This window comes from Balaenoptera ricei, chromosome 21 (genome assembly GCF_028023285.1).
Source record: "Balaenoptera ricei isolate mBalRic1 chromosome 21, mBalRic1.hap2, whole genome shotgun sequence".
In the NCBI taxonomy this organism is placed as follows: domain Eukaryota; kingdom Metazoa; phylum Chordata; class Mammalia; order Artiodactyla; family Balaenopteridae; genus Balaenoptera; species Balaenoptera ricei.
Genome location: NC_082659.1, coordinates 23149028 through 23166394, shown reverse-complemented (window position 1 = coordinate 23166394; position 17367 = coordinate 23149028). Strand labels below are relative to the sequence as shown.

The 17367-nt window shown below is 37.1% G+C and overlaps 1 protein-coding gene across 1 annotated transcript in view; it reads right to left on the bottom strand.

Moving 5' to 3' along the window:
• Window positions 1-17367, bottom strand: part of TNKS (tankyrase) — a 181763-nt gene that overhangs the window by 45197 nt on the left and 119199 nt on the right. Inside the window, exon 12 of the mRNA XM_059909207.1 lies at window positions 3296-3467. Within this exon, the coding sequence (XP_059765190.1) occupies window positions 3296-3467 (172 nt within the window). The remainder of the gene's footprint in view (window positions 1-3295; window positions 3468-17367) is intronic.

Below are 17367 nucleotides of genomic sequence, written 5' to 3'. Positions count from 1 at the left end.
CTTTGCAATAGATTCTGTTATGTAAACCGAGGGAAGCCACTCAACTTTCAGTACTTAATGTTTAGCCTTTCTTTTTGGTCTCAGTTTCTACAATATGAAACAGAAGTAATACTCCTGAAATCAGTGACCTTAGAAAATATAATCAGTGTACAAAAAAGGCCTACTAAATACAGAAATTTGTTTAATTCGCATTTATTATGGCTTCAGGGAAATGCAATTTAAAATGTCTTAAGAGGTGTGATACAAATGTTAAATAGAATATAATTAAGTCAGGCTGTTAAGTCTAGAAGTTATGAGGCTAACAAATGAGTTATTCTGATTAATCCAATACTATAAACAAACCAAAAATTCATTATACATTGGCCCAAATAAAAAGATTTTTAAAGGAAACAATGCTTATCACTCAAAGTATGTTCATGGACATTAAGTGTGGCTTTTATAATGCACATGTGTACACGCACTCATGTAACACAAAAGAACTTAAGTCCAGAAAACCTGGATTTAGACTGGGCTCTATTGTGATGATGGATAAATCATTTGATAGCTTAGTTTTCGCACCTATAAAGTGAGCGTTGGTTGGTTTCCCATAAATTCTCTTCCAGGCTTAAGATTTCAATATCTTGTGGCCAGAGACACCTTCCTTGAGTCCGGTGTCCAAATGGGAAGATCAAGTGATGCTATAATAAGGTTTCAGATTTCAGAAGAAATACTTTAGCTCTTTCTAAAGTACTTTATTCAGGGAAGTGAGTTTTACAGAGTAAGTTATGGGAAGTCTTCAATGGAAGATAATAATACTAATAATACTTAGCAGATAAAATGCTAAGATTAAAGGGAGGAAAGATGAGAGTATTTCATATAATGAAATACATTTTTGAAATATCAACAATTATTTTTCTTTAAAAGGGAGTTTATTGCATTTGTTAGTCTGCAGAAAACTTTACTAATGTAAACTGTTGGCAACTATAGACTTGGGAGCTGAAAGTGCAGGTTTCTAAAAGTGGATCTCAAATCTGGTATTAACAGGTGTTTTTAATGAATCTTTAAAATATTACCCAGAACAGAACCCCAATAACTTACTATACATTCTATATGATTGATGTATTCTTTCAGGAGTCATTATAGATATAACCTGGAATTGGATTAGTAAATATAGGTACAGTTGAAAAGTTCAGCCAGTACATGGTCTACAGACTACAGACACACAAGTTTCTTGCAGAAATATTAGTTTAAAAAATTATATCCTCTTCCAAATAAAAAATAATTCCCATTTAAAAAAAATCTAAGGGCAAGACTTTACCGTTAATTTCTATTATTTGTATTATCTTTCCAGCTCAATAAAAATATGAAGAACTAAACTAAAAAGTTCTGGCACATATTAAACTAGGCATTCAATGACCTATATAATGCTTTATCTTACTAATCAATTTTTAAGAATTATCAAAATAATTGAAAAAATTTTCATTTGTGATTCACTATTTATCTTTTACCAGCAGTCATATATTCTAACTATTCATTTAGAAGACGTTTTAAAAGCATTACTGGAGCTAATCTGCTTAATTTATTCAATCCTTTCCTCACCATTTTGTCAATTACCTCTAAAAACTATGTATAGTAGTATTAGAAAATCTGACGTAATAGCTATAAATGTTTGCCGATTTATGGTTACAACTTATAGAAACTAACTTATAATCCACTACTAAATGGTTCTTACAAAAGTATAAGAGAAAAATTTTTGAAACAAAAATCACACCTTTTAGAAATTATTAGAATTTACTGAGAAGGCAGAAGTATTTCCTAGTCAAAGAGTGCTTATCTTCTTTAAGCAAATGTTCTATTGCTCTGTAGAAACAGGAAGTTAAATGAAGGCATGTTTTTCATAGTTGAAGCTATAAATCCTATGATAGCAAATTTTATTCCTTTAGATAGATCTTATTGGTATTGATAGTGAAGATGGCCTAGATAGGTCTAAATTTAACTGTCTAGAGATCATCACCTAAGACTGAAATAAGAATGCCACTATCTAAGAATGAACTAACACAAGGAAAATAAACCAAATCAACAGCTTTGACAATGTGGCACAGTTACTCTTATGAGGCTGGTTAGCTCTGATTCAGCTCTAACAACACGTACCATGCTCCGTAAGTCTGGAAAGGTCCCCTATTTCCATGTATAGTAGTGATTCTTAACTGGGCTGTACTTTTGGGGGGCCCTTCAGAAATTTGTGGGGTTAATTTTTGTCTTCCAGTGGAGTCATGCCCTAGCTATTACTATTGTAACAATTATAAATTATTTTACTGTAATTTACTTTCATTTTCCCTTTCTATTATAGATAGGGCATTTAATAAAGATTTTTGGAAAGGTCTCTATATAGTTAGGTCATAATATCTATGAATTTCATTTCTGGATAGTAAGTGGATGCTATAAAATATTCATAATAAAGAGGGTATGCTGTGTCTGATGAAGAAAAGAACTACTGCATTACACGTAGGGAAAGTAGCAAAGACTTCTGATTCCTTGCCTGTAGCCTACTCAATTTTACTCTTTCAGTTTGTGAGGTCATTCTACAGCAGACATAATCCATGGAAAAAATTAAAAGAACAAGAAAGAAGAGTCAATTATATTAAATTTCTTTTGTAACTTCTTATTCATTTTTCAGTAGGCAGACTGTGTTATTTCCTCTAATTTGGGGGCTTTGGAAACTAGTATCTATTTTTGTAACAGTTTTATGTTTGATCGCCCTCAATAAACTAGATACTTAAAGTATATAACACTGTGCTAGGTAGGCACTGTAACACTCAGTAAGATTTTATAATTATATTTAAACCAGGAAAGACAAGATAATATCATAATAGTACAATGAAGATAAGAATTACAGAAAGCAGAATATAACACATGTAAGAACAATTAATTAAAAGATCATTACTGTATGAACGATTTGTAATTTTCCCTATTTGATAGATTTCGGAGCAACCATAATTCCACACTGTTTATAGGAGTTTTAAGAAACCTTTGATCATAACACCCATAAGTCAGGTTTCCAACTTAACACTAAAAAAATTAAAGAAAATGGTTGTCTCTTTTCATGACACCTACCTCAACCCCACCAAAATAGGCTGATGGGCAGAGCCACAGGCTAAACTGCAAGCAAGGAAAGGCAGGAAAAATATTCAGGCAAAGAAACTATTCCAAAGAGCCACTTAAAACAAGGGGCACAAAGTTTGTCTGTGAAAAGTTTATCAGTGGAAAGACATGGAAGAGGAAGAACAGAATGCAATGTCTATCTATTTGAACTTACCACTCAGAATCTGCTGCACTGCTTCGTTCCCCATCTGTGCTGCTGTAAAGCCTTGTAAAGAGATGATGGAGGGATCAGAGCCGTAACTCAGTAGCAGGCGGCAGGTCTGCAGGTGACCGGCAAGGGCAGCTCTATGCAAAGCAGTCTGACCAAGGGTGTCCAGTGCATTCATCTGAAAAATCATTGGGTGGGCACATGAGATCGAGCAGCTATTTTTGTTCCCTTTTACACCCTAGCGAATAAATTATGAGAAAAATCAACTGTCAAAGCTTTTTGAAAAATACCACAGACTATTCATTATTAATTCTCGCTCACTGATTCTAAGAAATACCATCTTCTTAGTTGCCGTTCTCTGACCACCTTACTGAAAATTCTAACATACCCATCCTTTCCCTGAACGACTGTCTTCCTGTCCATCCTCCACTCCCTGCCACTCTCCTCACAACTAGGGGTCTCTGTAAGGTCCCTGGGGGCTGGGACTCTTGCCTGATGTTCACTGCCTGCCACGTCGAAGATGCACATTAAATACTTTTGGATGAATGAGTTCTACCAAACTTGTTCCCGGAATATAAAGACAACAGAATAAGTAAGCAAAGATAGTCAAAGTAATTAATTACATTTCTTTTCTAATTTTAGTAAATGATTATGATAGAATGTCCTAATTGAATTACACATTTAACCAAAAACCTGATTTGAAGATTCAAAGGTTCCATTTTTAAAACTTTGAAAAATTATATAGGAAGAATAATTTTAAGACTGTTAAGACAATGTTAAACCTTTGAATCATGTTTATAATTTGATCAAAACTAACGAGTCCTAACCTGTTTTCTAGGATACCCCAGTAAAGACTCTACTCTACTCAGACCAAAGTCCATGTTCATTGTACATGTTGCTTCTTTCAGAGAAGCCCTTCGTTCTGCCTTTCTGGATTATGAGATCCAGTGCAAGTCTCACCTTTTCTAAGAAATCTTCCTTGATTACTTGAAGCCTTGATGATTACTTCCTTTCTGAACACCTATGTCAATTCAGCACTATTTTATAAATTAGAACACAGGGATAGTGTTTGTTTACCAAGTAAAACTAAGGTTACTGAAATATGGAAAGTATTGTATAGGTTTTCTGGGTCCTCTAGAAAGCTCCTGTTAACGGTACATAGTAAATTCTCAAATATATGCTGGTTGGTTATTCAAAATGCTTGGGTACCCCCACCAAACACAAGATTAAGAAAAGAAAGGATTTAAGACAGTCTCCCTGTCTCCAGCTTTCCATTGTTGTAAGGCTGTGACACTTCAGGCAAGGGTTCAAATAAATTTTTTTTTTTAATTTTTGAATATTATTGATTTTTTTATACAGCAGGTTCTTATTAGTCATCAATTTTATACACATCAGTGTATACATGTCAATTCCAATCGCCCAATTCATCACACACACACACACCCCCACCCGCGGCTTTTCCCCCTTGGTGACCATACGTTTGTTCTCTACATCTGTGTCTCAACTTCTGCCCTGCAAACCGGTTCATCTGTACCATTTTTCTAGGTTCCACATCCATGTGTTAATATACGATATTTGTTTTTCTCTTTCTGACTTACTTCACTTTGTATGACAGTCTCTAGATCCATCCACGTCTCAATAAATGACCCAATTTCGTTCCTTTTTATGGCTAATATTCCACTGTATATATGTACCACATCTTCTTTATCCATTCATCTGTTGATGGGCATTTAGGTTGATTCCATGACCTGGCTATTGTAAATAGTGCTGCAATGAACATTGGGGTGCATGTGTCTTTTTGAATTATGGTTTTCTCTGGGTATATGCCCAGTAATGGGACTGCTGCATCATATGACACTTCTATTTTTAGTTTTTTAAGGAACCTCCATACTGTTCTCCATAGTGGCTGTATCAATTTACATTCCCACCAACAGTGCAAGAGGGTTCCCTTTTCTCCACACCCTCTCCAGCATTTGTTGTTTGTAGATTTTCTGATGATGCCCATTCTAACTGGTGTGAGGTGATACCTCACTGTAGTTTTGATTTGCATTTCTCTAATGATTAGTGATGTTGAGCAGCTTTTCATGTGCTTCTTGGCCATCTGTATGTCTTCTTTGGAGAAATGTCTATTTAGGTCTTCTGCCCATTTTTGGATTGGGTTGTTTGTTTTTTTAATATTGAGCTGCATGAGCTGTTTATATATTTTGGATATTAATCCTTTGTCCGCTGATTTGTTTGCAAATATTTTCTCCCATTCTGAAGGTTGTCTTTTCATCTTGTTTATTGTCTCCTTTGCTGTGCAAAAGCTTTCAAGTTTCATTAGGTCCCATTTGTTTATTTTTGTTTTTATTTCCATTACTCTAGGAGGTGGATCAAAAAAGATCTTGCTGTGATTTATGTCAAAGAGTATTCTTCCTATGTTTTCCTCTAAGAGTTTTATAGTGTCCGGTCTTACATTTAGGTCTCTAATCCATTTTGAGTTTATTTTTCTGTATGGTGTTCGGGAATGTTCTAATTTCATTCTTTTACATGTAGCTGTCCAGTTTTCCCAGCACCACTTATTAAAGAGACTGTCTTTTCTCCATTGTATATCCTTGCCTCCTTTGTCATAGATTAGTTGACCATAGGTGTGTGGGTTTATCTCTGGGCTTTCTATCTTGTTCCATTGATCTATGTTTCTGTTTTTGTGCCAGTACCATGTTGTCTTGATTACTGTAGCTTTGTAGTATAGTCTGAAGTCAGGGAGTCTGATTCCTCCAGCTCCATTGTTTTCCCTCAAGACTGCTTTGGCTATTCCGGGTCTTTTGTGTCTCCATACAAATTTTAAGATTTTTTGTTCTAGCTCCGTAAAAAATGCCATTGGTAATTTGATAGGGATTTCATTGAATCTGTAGATTGCTTTGGGTAATACAGTCATTTTCACAAAATTGATTCTTCCAATCCAAGAACATGGTATATCTCTCCATCTGTTGGTATCATCTTTAATTTCTTTCATCAGTGTCTTATAGTTTTCTGCATACAGGTCTTTTGTCTCCCTAGGTAGGTTTATTCCTAGGTATTTTATTCTTTTTGTTGCAATGGTAAATGGGAGTATTCCCTTAATTTCTCTTTCAGATTTTTCATCATTAGTGTATAGGAATGCAAGAGATTTCTGTGCATTAATTTTGTATCCTGAAACTTTACCAAATTCATTGATTAGCTCTAGTAGTTTTCTGGTGGCATCTTTAGGATTCTCTACGTATAGTATCATGTCATCTGCAAACAGTGACAGATTTACTTCTTCTTTTCCAATATGTATTCCTTTTACTTCATTTTCTTCTCTGATTGCCGTGGCTAGGACTTCCAAAACTATGTTGAATAATAGTGGTGAGAGTGGACATCCTTGTCTTGTTCCTGATCTTAGAGGACATGCTTTCAGTTTTTCACCATTGAGAATGATGTTTGCTGTGGGTTTGTCATATATGGCCTTTATTATGTTGAGGTAGGTTCCCTCTATGCCCACTTTGTGGAGAGTTTTTATCATAAACGGGTGTTGAATTTTGTCAAAAGCTTTTTCTGCATCTATTGAGATGATCATATGGTTTTTCTTATTCAATTTGTTAATATGGTGTATCACATTGATTGATTTGCATATATTGAAGAATCCTTGCATCCCTGGGATGAATCCCACTTGATCATGGTGTATGATCCTTTTAATGTGTTGTTGGATTCTGTTTGCTAGTATTTTGTTGAGGATTTTTGCATCTATATTCATCAGCAATATTGGTCTGTAATTTTCCTTTTTTGTAGTACCTTTGTCTGGTTTTGGTATCAGGGTGATGGTGGCCTCATAGAATGAGTTTGGGAGTGTTCCTTCCTCTGCAATTGTTTGGAAGAGTTTGAGAAGGATGGGTGTTAGCTCTTCTCTAAATGTTTGATAAAATTCACCTGTGATGCCATCTGGTCCTGGACTTCTGTTTGTTGGAAGATTTTTAATCATAGTTTCAATTCCATTACTTGTGATTGGTCTGTTTATATTTTCTATTTCTTCCTGGTTCAGTCTTGGAAGGTTATACCTTTCTAAGAATTTGTCCATTTCTTCCAGCTTGTCCATTTTATTGGCATAGAGTTGCTTGTAGTAGTCTCTTAGGATGCTTTGTATTTCTGCAGTGTCTGTTGTAACTTCTCCTTTTTCATTTCTAATTTTATTGATTTCAGTCCTCTCCCTCTTTTTCTTGATGAGTCTGGCTAATGGCTTATCAATTTTGTTTATCTTCTCAAAGAACCAGCTTTTAGTTTTATTGATCTTTGCTACTGTTTTCTTTTTTTCTATTTATTTCTGATCTGATCTTGATTTCTTTCCTTCTGCTAACTTTGGGTTTTGTTTGTTCTTCTTTCTCTAGTTCCTTTAGGTGTAAGGTTAGATTGTTTATTTGAGATTTTTCTTGTTTCTTGAGGTAGGCTTGTATAGCTATAAACTTCCCTCTTAGAACTGCTTTTGCTGCATCCCATAGGTTTTGGATCGTTGTGTTTTCATTGTCATTTGTCTCTAGGTATTTTTTGATTTCCTCTTTGATTTCTCCAGTGATCTCTTGGTTATTTAGTAACGTATTGTTTAGCCTCCACGTGTTTGTGTTTTTTACGTTTTTTTCCCTGTAATTCATTTCTAATCTCATAGCTTTGTGGTCAGAAAAGATGCTTGATATGATTTCAATTTTCTTAAATTTACTGAGGTTTGATTTGTGACCCAAGATGTGATCTATCCTGGAGAATGTTCTGTGCGCACTTGAGAAGAAAGTTTAGTCTGCTGTTTTTGGATGGAATGTCCAGAAATATCAATTAAATCTATCTCGTCTATTGTGTCATTTAAATCTTCTGTTTCCTTATTTATTTTCATTTTGGATGATCTGTCCATTGGTTTAAGTGAGGTGTTAAAGTCCCCCACTATTACTGTGTTACTGTTGATTTCCTCTTTTAGAGCTGTTAGCAGTTGCCTTATGTATTGAGATGCTCCTATGTTGGGTGCATATATATTTATAATTGTTATATCTTCTTCTTGGATTGATCCCTTGATCATTATGTAGTGTCCTTCCTTGTCTCTTGTAACATTCTTTATTTTAAAGTCTATTTTATCAGATATGAGTATTGCTACTCCAGCTTTCTTTTGATTTCCATTTGCATGGAATATCTTTTTCCATCCCCTCACTTTCAGTCTGTATGTGTCCCTAGGTCTGAAGTGGGTCTCTTCTAGACAGCATATATATGGGTCCTGTTTTTGTAACCATTCAGCGAGCCTGTGTCTTTTGGTTGGAGCATTTAATCCATTCACGTTTAAGGTAATTATCAATATGTATGTTCCTATTACCATTTTCTTAATTGTTTTGGGTTTGTTTTTGTAGGTCCTTTTCTTCTCTTGTGTTTCCCACTTAGAGAAGTTCCTTTAGCATTTGTTGTAGAGCTGGTTTGGTGGTGCTGAATTCACTCAGCTTTTGCTTGTCTGTAAAGCTTTTGATTTCTCCATTGAATCTGAATGAGATCCTTGCCAGGTAGAGTAATCTTGGTTGTAGGTTCTTGCCTTTCATCACTTTAAGTATATCATGCCACTCCCTTCTGGCTTGTAGAGTTTCTGCTGAGAAATCAGCTGTTAACCTTATGGGAGTTCCCTTGTATGTTATTTGTCATTTTTCCCTTGCTGCTTTCAATACTTTTTCTTTGTCTTTAATTTTTGCCAATTTGATTACTATGTGTCTTGGCGTGTTTCTCCTTGGGTTTATCCTGTATGGGACTCACTGCGCTTCCTGGACTTGCGTGGCTATTTCCTTTCCCATGTTAGGGAAGTTTTCAACTATAATCTCTTCAAATATTTTCTCGGGTCCTTTCTCTCTTCTCCTTCTGGGACCCCTATAATGTGAATGTTGTTGCGTTTAATGTTGCCTCAGTTATTCTGCTATTGATTCCTTCTAGTGTAGTTTTCATTTCAGTTATTGTATTGTTCATCTCTGTTTGTTTGTTCTTTAATTCTGCTAGGTCTTTGTTAAACATTTCTTGCATCTTCTCGATCTTTGCCTCCATTCTTTTTCCAAGGTCCTGGATCATCTTCACTATCATTATTCTGAATTCTTTTTCTGGAAGGTTGCCTATCTCCACTTCAGTTAGTTGTTTTTCTGGGGTTTTATCTTGTTCCTTCATCTGGTACATAGCCCTCTGTCTTTTCATCTTGTCTATCTTTCTATGAATGTGGTTTTTGTTCCAAAGGCTGCAGCATTGTAGTTCTTCTTGCTTCTTCTGTCTGCCCTCTGGTGGATGAGGCCATCTAAGAGGCTTGTGCAAGTTTCCTGATGGGAGGGACTGGTGATGGGTAGAGCTGACTGTTGCTCTGGTGGGCAGAGCTCAGTAAAAGTTTAATCCGTTTGACTGCTGATGGGTGGGGCTGGGTTTCCCTCCCTGTTGGTTGTTTGGCCTGAGGGAACCCAACACTGGAGGCTACCTGGGCTCTTTGGTGGAGCTAATGGTGGACTCTGGGAGAGCTCCTGCCAAGGAGTACGTCCCAGAACTTCTGCTGCCAGTGTCCTTGTCCCCACGGTGAGCCACAGCCACAGCCCACCTCTGCGGGAGACCCTCCAACACTAGCAGGTAAGTCTGGTTCAGTGTCCCCTGGGGTCACTGCTCCTTCCCCTGGGTCCCGATGCCCACACTACTTTGTGTGCACCCTCCAAGAGTGGAGTCTCTGTTTCCCCCAGTCCTGTCGAAGTCCTGCAATCAAATCCTACTAGCCGGGCTTCCCTGGTGGCGCAGTGGTTGAGAATCTGCCTGCTAATGCAGGGGACACGGGTTCGAGCCCTGGTCTGGGAAGATCCCACATGCCACGGAGCAGCTGGGCCCGTGAGCCACAACTACTGAGCCTGCGCGTCTGGAGCCTGTGCCCTGCGACGGGAGGGGCCGCGATAGTGAGAGGCCCGCGCACCGCGATGAAGAGCGGTCCCCGCACCGCGATGAAGAGTGGCCCCCACTTGCCTCAACTAGAGAAAGCCCTCGCATGAACCGAAGACCCAACACAGCCAAAAAAATAAAATTAAATAAATAAATAAAGTAGCTATAAAAAAGAAAAGTGCTAAAAAAAAAAAAAAAAAAAAAAAAAAAAAAAAAAAAAATCCTACTAGCCTTCAAAGTCTGATCCTCTGGGAATTCCTCCTCCTCTTGCCAGACCCCCAGGTTGGGAAGCCTGACGTGGGGCTCAGAACCTTCACTCCAGTGGGTGGACTTCTGTGGTATAAGTGTTCTCCAGTCTGTCAGTCACCCACCCAGTAGTTACGGGATTTGATTTTACTGTGATTGTGACCCTCCTACCGTCTCATTGTGGCTTCTCCTTTCTATTTGTATTTGGGGTATCTTTTTTGGTGAGTTCCAGCGTCTTCCTGTCGATGATTGTCCAGCAGCTAGTTGTGATTCTGGTGTTCTCACAAGAGGGAGTCAATAAATTCTTAATGGTGTTCACAAGATTCACCATGAAATGCTGACAAATTTAATTATATCACATTTGCCAGCAGAAAAACGACTGTTTATACATAAACAACATAAAAGCACAGCCATTAGCATGTATTAATGGAAAACACAAGTGGTCAAAATAAACTTCTTGAATTTTTCTGTGAATATTTCTGTTATGTCCTCATCACAGGAGAAAAACTTTAAGAACATTCTAATCATTAACATTTTTCTGGAAATTGGATAAGACACCCACTAAATTATTCAATTATAGTGATGGAAATCCATAATCCAGCTCATTAAATCATGGGAACATAGTTTCAGAACTATTACTCTGAAATACAGATCTTACCAAATTATTCCTCAGCCCAAACTCAGTGACTCTTCAGTGCCTTCACATAAACTTGAATCCTTCAGCATGTCATTAAAGACCATCTGTAATTTACTTTTACACCACCTCTCCTACCTCTCTTTCCACTATATTTTTTCATCACAATCTGCTATGCTCCAGCTTTATTAGATTACCCTGGAGCCCCATTTTCTGAAGGTGTTAGTTTCTAAAGTCATCGTGAAAGGTAAAATTTGCCTTTGGTCAAGATTATCCTTGAAGATACCTTAGCAATGCAATGGTAGAGACAGATGTAAAGTTTCTCAGTAAATCCAACACCAGCCAGTTTCACTTCCAGTGTCTAAGCAGATCAACTGAACACCAGATAAAGTACAGACAGTACTTTTAAACATTAACAACACACTATGTGTAAGAAGCGGTTCTCTCTATTAATATGCATGGTGGAACTGAGTGCAATATAGAACACTGCAGATTCACTCCTTCCACCTCTTACTCATTCTGGGACATGCACTCATGGAGTGAAATACTGAGCAAAAATCACCACTCACTAATATAAGGAAGGGATGCGACTACCATTTACTAAGCACTTGCTAATATTAGATGCTACATGTAAATTGTAAGCTATTTATTTAAAAGCGGAGACTATGACTTAACCTTAAATGTAACTCTTCCCTCTACCCTAAAGTACAAGAGAGACCAGTGTAACACAAAATTCTTTGCTTTAGTAAATGTATATATTTTTCCTTATGAAATAATTCTTCCCTCAAATTTGAAATAGTTTCATAGCAACAAAAGAATATCCATGGAGTGCTTCATCAGACAACAAAGCTGAAGCACTACAAGAAGTCATAGAAAAGTATCAGTGAATAATATAATAGAAGCACTCATTCCATGGAAATAAGTAGAATAAAGAAACTAGAGGGACTTCCTTGGGGGTCCAGCAGTTAAGACTTCGCCTTCCAATGCAGGGGGGGCAGGTTCAATCCCTGGTCAGGGAGCTAAGATCCCACATACCTCGTGGCCAAAAAACCAAAACATAAAACAGAAGCAATACTGTAACAAATTCAATAAAGACTTTTAAAGAATGGCCCACATTAAAAAAAAAAAAAAAATCCTAATAAAAAAAAAGAAACTAGAAAAATTTGGTGAGACTTTGTACAACCCACTTAGAAAGAACGACAATCAATAATAGGGAAATATTAAACAGATATTCTGTAAGGGTTTTTGTGAAGAAGAATTATTCCTCCCTAAAAGCAAATGTCAGAAATTTCTCCAATTCCCTGGTCTCAGGGCTCCGGGCTTGCCCGTCTCAGGTCATAAGATGACTGCGGCAGCCGCGCTGCACCAGCGCCAGGCAGTCTCAACCAAGGCCAAAAGGGAAGTTGCCGACATCTATTTTAAAAGAGAAGAAACCTTTCTCAGCGAACATTTCCTTATGGTTGGGGCCAGAGATGGTTTGTGGGCCCATGCCTTTACCAGGCACTAGTAAGGACGAGATGAGATCACCAGAGCTGTCTCAGACCCTCAAGCTCCTCTATCTGAACAAAACAGAGCTCTACGGAAGGACTTGGCAAGCTTTGATCTGCGGGCCAGCTCCAACCTACTGGTTTTGTGCGGCCTGCAAGCTAAGAATGGTTTTTACATTTTTAAATGGTTACATTTTAAATGGCTATATAAGTACCTACGTAAAATCCTCTATTTTGTCTCTTGGCCCACAAAGCCTAAAATATTTACTACGTGGACTTTTAAGAACACATTTACTGAAAAATGATTACTGGATGGGAAATTGACTCTCTGCTTGAGTCATTACAGATCTTTAAAATGACTCAAAATTGAAAAAAGAAAAATCAAGGTCCCTAACTCCCTCTCATATCTAACTTGATCAACACCCTTAAGGTTCTACCTTTATTTATCAGTCAGTCATGGGATAGAATCAAGGCTCTCTATAGACTGGGCAATCTAATTTTTTCCTCCAAATATTCTGAAGTGGTTCAAGGCACAGAAGTACAAAATGTGTGTGATAAATTTATTCCTGGAGGGCAGCAGTAACTATGTGATATGACTAGAGATCAATCCCCGTCCCCCAATTTTTTAAATGAGTCACCTGGCAGGATTTGTGTTGCTGCCCTAGTTCAGTTTCACAGTTTCATATTGGAGCCAGTATAATTTTATTTTGTTGTGATCCCAGAGAATTGTAGGGAACTCTCATTGTTTAAAGGGAGTTCTCCTAAGTTTGGATTTATTACTCTCATCTCCACCATTCTGTAAGTTACATAAATGGTAAATGACAATAATTCACTCTACTGGTGGAGAAATAACAGGAAAAGATTAAATGACCTCTGCAGGTCGTCCACAAAATCAATGCTGGAAACACTGAAAAAAAAGGGCCAACTCAAGTACAGAATATAGTCCAGAAGCTAGAATATCTCTGACACAACACTGTTCTTCGTCCTCTTGCCTTTGATGACTGCGACTCACGCTGTGTTAATTCTTCACTCAGGCAAAAAACTTAGGCTCAACAACATTCAAAATATTCTTTATATACGAGTCAAACACTTAAAAAGCAGAGAGACAAAACAAATATACAGTCTAGTATTATACATATAATTAAGTGCCTAAATGGTCATTCAAACTGAGCTAACCAAATAAATGACATTGCCGCTCACAAGGAATCTTCTAAGAACTTTCAAGTTATACAGCTCTATATATGTATTGCTGTCCATGAGTTTTGTTTTCAACCTAAAAAATTTGACAGATTGATTTTATATACAGCAGCATTAATTTATTCTTTATATTTTAAATAGATACAACTTTAATTCTTAATATATATGTATTATTTGGAATTACCAGCATACTTACTGAAGAAATTCGGGAATGTTGGGACTAATGAAGTCTTTTTTAAGACACAGTTCTATTTTCCTCTATCTCAATCTCCACCACAAGGATATGATAGAGGATGTCTTCAAAGACGCTTAGCATCCAGCACTAAAGAGATCTATTTTCTCTTAAGTACAGAAACTGCCTCAAATAAGAAAAATGTTATACTTAATGTGTTACACCTCAACTGTGGTAATTAATGGTTAGAACTGGCTTAAGATACAAATTCAGAAGGTGTGAGAAGAATAACAGATGTCTGGCAGTTTTAAAGACAAACATTCTTTTTTTTTTGTATCTGGAGATAACAAGCTGAGGTATGTATCTTTATTTCTATTTGAATAGTAAGAATGACTTTCCTAAAGAGGATAATTTGATAAAATGATATAAAACCACAATGGTATGGGCCTGAAATATATAGGACATAAAATTATGATTAAAAAAATGCCAAAAATAGTTTTGGAAACCAGCAAGCAGACTATAAGGAAATGGTTAAGGGGACTCTTTCAAAAATCAGTGTGAACAGCCTAGTCTCAACAGCTAACTATGAGGCTGAGTTCATCTCTCGCCTAAACTTCAGCTATGTCCACATCACTCATTTCGTAATTCATCATGAATTGTTCTGTGACATTTCTGTACTTAGGCATGTAGACTCACATTATAATTTTTTTTTTTAAAGAAAGATGCTGCATATTTTGCTACCTCTGATTATAGTTATTCTATTCTTTTTTTTCTTTAATTTTTATTTATTTATGGCTGTTTTGGGTCTTCGTTTCTGTGCGAGGGCTTTTCTCTAGTTGTGGCAAGTGGAGGCCACTCTTCATCGCACTGCGCGGGCCTCTCATTATCGCGGCCTCTCTTGTTGCGGAGCACAGGCTCCAGACACGCAGGCTCAGTAATTGTGGCTCACGGGCCTAGTTGCTCCGCGGCATGTGGGATCTTCCCAGACCAGGGCTCGAACCCGTGTCCCCTGCATTGGCAGGCAGATTCTCAACCACTGCGCCACCAGGGAAGCCCTCACATTATAATTTTACGTTAACTATGAACATGCGTACATCCCAAACTAAACCTGATTTCAAGTAATCTGAGAGTTGAAAACAGTCTCTATATTATTTTAGCTAGAGTGACAATTTTTTTTTTCTGCCCAAATCAGGATACTTTGAAATTAAAAGCAAACAATAGTTAAAAAAAAAAATTAACAGGCATTAATAAAATCTACAATAGAGGGATAAAGACAGGAATCTGAAACAGGTCTACGCCCTGGTAGACAGAGACTACAACCTAGGGAACAGGTAGGTGGCAGGCATACTGTAATTTTTTTAGCTTGAAGGTAAGAAACATTAACTCTGGGCTTCCCTGGTGGTGCAGTGGTTGAGAATCTGCCTGCCAATGCAGGGGACACGGGTTCGAGCCCTAGTCTGGGAAGATCCCACATGCCACGGAGCGCCTGGGCCTGTGAGCCACAACTACTGAGCCTGCGCATCTGGAGCCTGTGCTCCGCAACAAGAGAGGCCGCAATAGTGAGAGGCCCGTGCACCGCGATGAAGAGTGGCCCCCACTTGCCGCAACTAGAGAAAGCCCTCACACAGAAATGAAGACCCAACACAGCCATGAATAAATAAATAAATTAATTAAAATGGAGATGTCTTTAAAAAAAAAAAAAACATTAACTCGACATCATCCCTTTTTATAAAAATCTTAAAAAGCTAATTTTGTTGAATACTGCTAAATGATTATGCCAACTATTATACATATACCTTGAGTCTACAGATTTCTGTAATTGGTTTTCTAAGAGAAAGTAGTTTCCTAGGACGTTATCTATCTTCCTGAAGCAGGATTTGTTCATGCCATCTGCCTATTCAAAATTTCCAGTGGCTCTCCAAGTACCATGAGAACAAACCAAAGCTCTCTAGCTGAGACCAGCAAGATCTTGTTCCAGCATATCTTTTCAGATTTTCACCATCCCCCATGGACTACCTATTACTCCACCTACTGAACTAACTAATCATAACTTCTGACTAAAAAACTCCTTTGCTTTCCTGATTGAGCCATTATTTAAAATGTATTCTTTGTATTTTGTCTATTTCTATATATCTAATTCTTGGACATTCTTAGCTTAAATTCTATTTTCTTCATGGAATTTCTCCATTCTTTCCCCTAGCCTGCCACCACTAACAGAAGTAATTGGTCTCTCCTCTGAATAGCAATCTACCTGTACTTTCCAATCTGTATAACAGATATTCAAGTAGACTGTGTTAGACAAGACTATTTTTAGATTTTAAGTCCCTTAAGATAAAGAATATCAAATTCAAACTTCCTATATACCTCATAGTAACAAGTGCAATACCTTGCACACCGGCTGTTTGAAAATGGTTGGTAAATGGAGAGCTCAAAAGAATGACAAATTAGTAAATTCTGATGATAAAGAATACTGTTTTCAACATACTACTCTGTATACTGAACAAACATTAGAGACTATCAAACTATTCACTAACCAAAAACCATGCATTTCTTCTTTCTCTAGAAATTTGGAGGGAAAAAAGTTAAATGCCTGTGTTGATAGAATTGTTTAATATTGAAAAAAACGGATTCACTTAATCTATAATAAAAGTATAATTTACGTTTTTACAGATATTTACAGGCCATCGTTATCCACAGTGGGATATACACAGTTAAAAGTATCTCCTGTGAGGAATGAAATAAACAAAATAACCACAAATTTCATTCTTAGCTAGAATTCTGCTACAGTAATCAATATTTTACTCTAATAGGCTGTTAATCCTTTAATGTGTTAAAGGATTCCACCAGAGTATGGAATTTGTCTAAGAAGTTAAATTTTAATATAATTTGAGAAACATGAAACTAGATTAATGTTTACTAGCCAAACTTGAGTATTATTATTTGTAAACCTTCAACATTCAATGGAATTTTAAAAGGAACAATCAAGTTCTCTGAAAAGAGGTATATTATATTATAATGGTGCATACTTTCTTTGCTTTCTTAAAGGGGTACTTACCTTGCCCACATGCCCTAACTGTCAGAGAAATAAGTTGCAGAGAGCATAGCTGATTAGACTCGAGGTGCCAATCCCATGGCTGTGCTGAACAAACTGAAGTCTTATTCATACGCTCCCTTTCTCATCCCTGAGACTTGGGAGAGATGGCAGCTGCAGATGGCATATTTTTAAGCCAAAGGCTTATAAAGTAGGGGCTGCAAAGACCATATTTGGGCCATAGAGAAGTAAAACAGAAAAATATAGTCTATAAAAAGAAGAATGAAGCAGATGAACAAAGACTAGCAGAGAAAAGAAAGCCACACAATCTCAGAAAGAGAGAGAGAGACAGACACAGAGAGAGAATGGCAGCCAAGGTAACAGTTTCCAAACTTGTTGTTC